At 19.0% G+C, this 5,045-nt stretch overlaps 1 protein-coding gene across 1 annotated transcript; it reads right to left on the minus strand.

Annotated features, from left to right (window-relative positions):
• Positions 1-978: 978 nt before the first annotated feature.
• PGO_001650 (variable surface protein) lies at positions 979-2,081 on the minus strand (the record flags this gene model as incomplete). Its single annotated transcript, XM_028690986.1, has 3 exons — positions 979-1,134; positions 1,259-1,933; positions 2,034-2,081. The coding sequence occupies 3 exons, from the start codon at positions 2,079-2,081 to the stop codon at positions 979-981; spliced, it is 879 nt and encodes a 292-aa protein (XP_028546787.1).
• Between the last annotated feature and the right edge of the window lie 2,964 nt (positions 2,082-5,045).

Raw genomic sequence — 5,045 nt, forward strand, 5'->3', positions numbered from 1 at the left:
TATTCCTTTAAGTTAATTTAATTAATATAATGGAAGAATATATAAAACCGTATCATATTCGGTTTCTATGTTTTATAGCTATATGTAAAATAATGTAAAAATATATCATAATGACTATCTCATGAATCTGTAATATAGTTGATTCATTAATTTAAGAAACATATATAATTTTACTTTACACCTAATGTTAAATTTAAAAGAATTAATATATGTTTTTTTTTCATTGCTAATGTGTGTACATTAAAATTTATCATAATATTATATAATTATAATAACTTTGGATATTAAATAAAGTACACAAAAAGGAATAAATTAGATAAAATTAACTAAACATGATGAAAAAATAAAGTGTAAAAAATAAATTATTTTTTGTAATTTCTGTTCTTTATTAAACAAATATTCATATGTAGAATAAAATTTCACATATTAATATTATATATGGATGCAAATATGCTATCATTAATATTGAAAAATATTACCAACGTATAAAAAGAACTATATTTAAATGTTAATTATGAATATGTTTAGATAATAATTGAGAACTGCTTTTAATAATTTAATATTGTTATATATCATAATATTTTTAGAAGAGGCCATAATTGCATTCAATATATATAACAATTTGTACGTTTCATAATTATTATTGTATTAGTCAATGTAATGTATTATTACTCTATCTATAAAACGATAAATTATAACTTAATATCAAAATATATATGCAAAACACTGCGTATTAAAACAAGAACTAAATTTATTCGTATTACATTTATTTATTATTTATATGCCTAGATATTTATATTTTAATAATTATTTATTATGAAATACTATGTGTTATATGGATAATAATATACATGAATTTTATTTATTATATTATAAGAATTATTTTCTTGAGAGATGCGCGTATTATGATATTTACAAAAATTCTTTTATAAATTTTTTAAAATGAATTTTATTTGAATTATAAATATATTAGTAATATTAGGATTGGTTGTACAGCATATCATAGATCCCACTGTTAAGCATATTTATGGGTAATTCGGTTCTTTTCCGTATATTCCGTATATTAGAAATATTATCTAGCTTTTTTCTTATCCTTTTTATTTTATGGCACAATAAGGAACCATATGAAGTATACTAATATACGTAAAAAAAATTAGGAATTAATTATATAATTTTAATATGATAAATGCTCTTTTTTCAAACTATTAGGAAACACAATTTAATATTATCTATAAATATAAAAATTACCATAATTAACCTTAAACATGAATAACAAAAAAAGCAATATTAGTAAAGTTAAAATTATTGTAGTTGCAATAGTATTTACAATATTGGATCGACAAGAGCATCCTATTTCTTGTTTATTATTTATTTCAGTTGTACATTTTTGCAGTTTAGCTCTGTCATGATCTTTTTGTATTATAGATTCTTGATATTTATCTATAATTTTTTTTAATGTAATGCAATATTCATTGTTATTCTGAGATGCATCATTTGTTTCTGTTTTTTTAATGCATTTATAGGTATTATATATAGATATAAGATCCTCCAATTGTTCGTTGGTTAATTTATTCACATATTCAGTACAAAATGTACTTGACACGCGCATATAATAGACATATGTGTTCAACAATGTTTTGTAAATCTGTACTGTATCGTTACTGCAATTGTGTTTTTTCAGAATATAGTACAACCAATAAGGAAAATATCTGCATCCTGCTTCTCTATAATTGGTATTTTTTTGCGAAATAAGCATATCATAAAAGCATGAAAAGGATTTGAGGCATATTTCTTTAATAAATACAGTTTTATCTTTTCCTTTATATACATTCACAATAGAAGAGCAATATATATTATAGTTATTTCTATAATTTTCTTTCTCTATCATGTGCATGATTTTCTCCCAATAAGAAAAGTCATCTAGAAATCGATACTAATATTAAGAGAAAAAAGTGTAACATTACATAAATTTTATGATTCTTAAAATATTTTTATTATATTTATAGAAAATGTAATATATGTAATTATATAACTCTGACACGCATATTGTTATATTTGAAGCCTACAATATTATCTACCATCTTATATAATATTATATTATACAGTACATGATCATATAAGCTAATGAAATCTGTGAACATACAAAAATAGGTTATAAAAAATAAAGACGCATAATAAGATGAAAATTTAAGTCCCAATTTCTTATATTTATTTATCTAATATTATATTATCATTTATTCACTTCAAAATTAATTATGATCCTTCTTAAAATATAATATAAATTATTTGTTGGATATAGAATAATTTATCATTCATTTTAATAAATGAATAAAAAACATAAGCATGATATCTAGAATAAAAAAAAAAATAAATTAGACTTCTTAAATGTAACAGCAGGTCTTATTTTACATATAACAATTATAATGTTATAATAATGCATTCAATAAAGAAAACGATACATAACAAATATATATAACTCTTTTTAGTACTTATGTAATTTTGCGTATATTCGACTTTAATATAGTTTTGATTGCAACATATATAACTTATCGTGACGAATATGTAAAATTAGAATATATAAGTTTTAGAGATTAGTGATTTTGATTTCAGAGTTCATACATCAAATAATATGGTAACATATTAATAGAAACTGTCGTATTTCACAGGTATTTCTCATTATTTTATAAGGAATATATGAGGATAACTTAATGTATTATTACTTTTACTTCAATTCACAAATTCCTGATGTACTAACATTATATATATTTTATGATTAATTTTTTATATATAATTGAATTTTGTTTTGGAATAATGGAGAGATTGTTATCTATGTACATATATCATTATGATATATAAATTAAAATTACTTATTATATATTTAACTATTGAGGAATATATTTTAGGTTTTATAAATTATTAATTGCAATAAAAAATAAGATATAATTTAATTCTTATGTGCTCAAAAAAATTGCATGTATTATATAAGAATATAAGGAAGAAAATATATTAATGTTTTCATAATTTTTAACACTTTATATTGCCATAAGAGGATGCTTATATCAACATAACATATATAAGTATTTTTACGTATATAATTATTTTACATTTATATATATATTATTGTTATATTTATTTAACAATAAATGATTATATATGAATAATTTTTATACGAAATCATTTATGAACTTATATAAATCTATTATATTATCAAGTATTATTAAAATCATAATATGTTAAAATACTGTTTATTTAAATAGGTATTATGGATTAAGCAAATTTTGTAATTTCTTAGAAAATAATAATAATTTATATTACAGATTCAGAGTTCGGTATTTTATGTCTTCATGTTTATACTTTAGTTTCCATTATTCAGACTCCATATTCAGGCGGATATACAATATTTTTAATGATACCACTTTGTATATTTATATATAATTTTTATTATAAAATGCATATATGTAAATTATTATATGTGAATTTATTCACCTTTTTTTAATTTATGATATGACCTTGTTATATAGGAATTACATGTTTAATTATACCCTAATGACATATATATATTATAATTTATTTAATAATATCATGTAATGCTTAGTGTTGATCTCAATAAAATGTTTGTATTATTGACAGGTATTTAATAAATTTTGGTATAAAGCTTTTACATTAATATTCTCATATTTATTATTCAGAATAAATATTTAATAATTCGTACACTCTATTATAAGTGTTGTACCAATCAATTATTTTTTATATATAACTTAATACATTAATTATATATATTAATTTATTTTTTATTTGATTAATATTAATTTTTTATATTTTATTTATGGGTTACATATTTTTATTGTACTAAATAAATCGTTTATATACTAGTTATATAAAATGGTTCGAAAAATATTATGTGAGTTATTGATTTATATCAATGATATTTCTATATTTTCTTTTTTTTATTGTGTTATTTTTATAGGATTTTACAGAAATATAAAAGTTGTTACATATTTGTGTTTTTATTATTAAACAATACGATACTAATATAGTATCCATTAACCGGGTGATGAACTATATATATATATAATAAATATACTATAATCATTAATTTTTAAATTACATTATTCTTAAAGCATTAATTAATAGAGTATTTATTCTAAATAGAATATATTTATGCAATATATCACAAATATAACACCTATATTTAATAATATTTTTATGTTTTTATGTACTATACATTAAAAAGATAACGTTTGTAATATTAGGATAATCAGAAAAAAAAAATAATAAAAATATTCATTTTAATATAATACTTTTAAATATATTTTTGATAGAAAAAATAACATACATTAATTACTTCATGAATAAGTAACAAAAAAGCACTTGAAAATAAAAAGTATAGCTAATATAGATATTAAGCACCACATATATATATCTGTAAGGAATAACAAAAAATGGAAATGTACAGATTTTGTAAAAAAAATTATTCCTTTATAAAAATATTAATGTAGAAGAAAATTAAATCAAATAATTTTCCATTTATACGATTTATGCATTCTATTGTAATTCATTATCATTATGTTTTTATTATTCATATTATTTTTGATATTCCTTAATTTTAATAAAACATTGCATAAAAATCTATATAGATATATAGAATATTATACATTTTATATCAGCGAACATAATTACAACACATAAATATTCATTATATTACATTAATGGAATTTTAAAGAATGCAATTTTTTATTGCGTACATTATAAATTATCATATTCAGATATATCATATCTAATAGAACTGTTTATATCCAATCATATTTTAACGTACAGTGATTATGATTACTTTTATGTATTTATCTTGTTTGATATATCAAAATACTATGTGATATGCTTAAACTATAAATATTAGTATAATTATTATAGGTATCAATGGAAACAAATATATTTATTGTTTTTCACATTACAATACAAAAAAGAAAACGTTGCTGTTAATTTCTTAAATTATTATATAAAAATATGATGTCTTTAAATAAAGTACATTTTATATATACTTATAT

Source organism: Plasmodium gonderi, assembly GCF_002157705.1.
Source record: "Plasmodium gonderi DNA, contig: Pgo-contig_173, whole genome shotgun sequence".
In the NCBI taxonomy this organism is placed as follows: Eukaryota; Apicomplexa; class Aconoidasida; order Haemosporida; family Plasmodiidae; genus Plasmodium; species Plasmodium gonderi.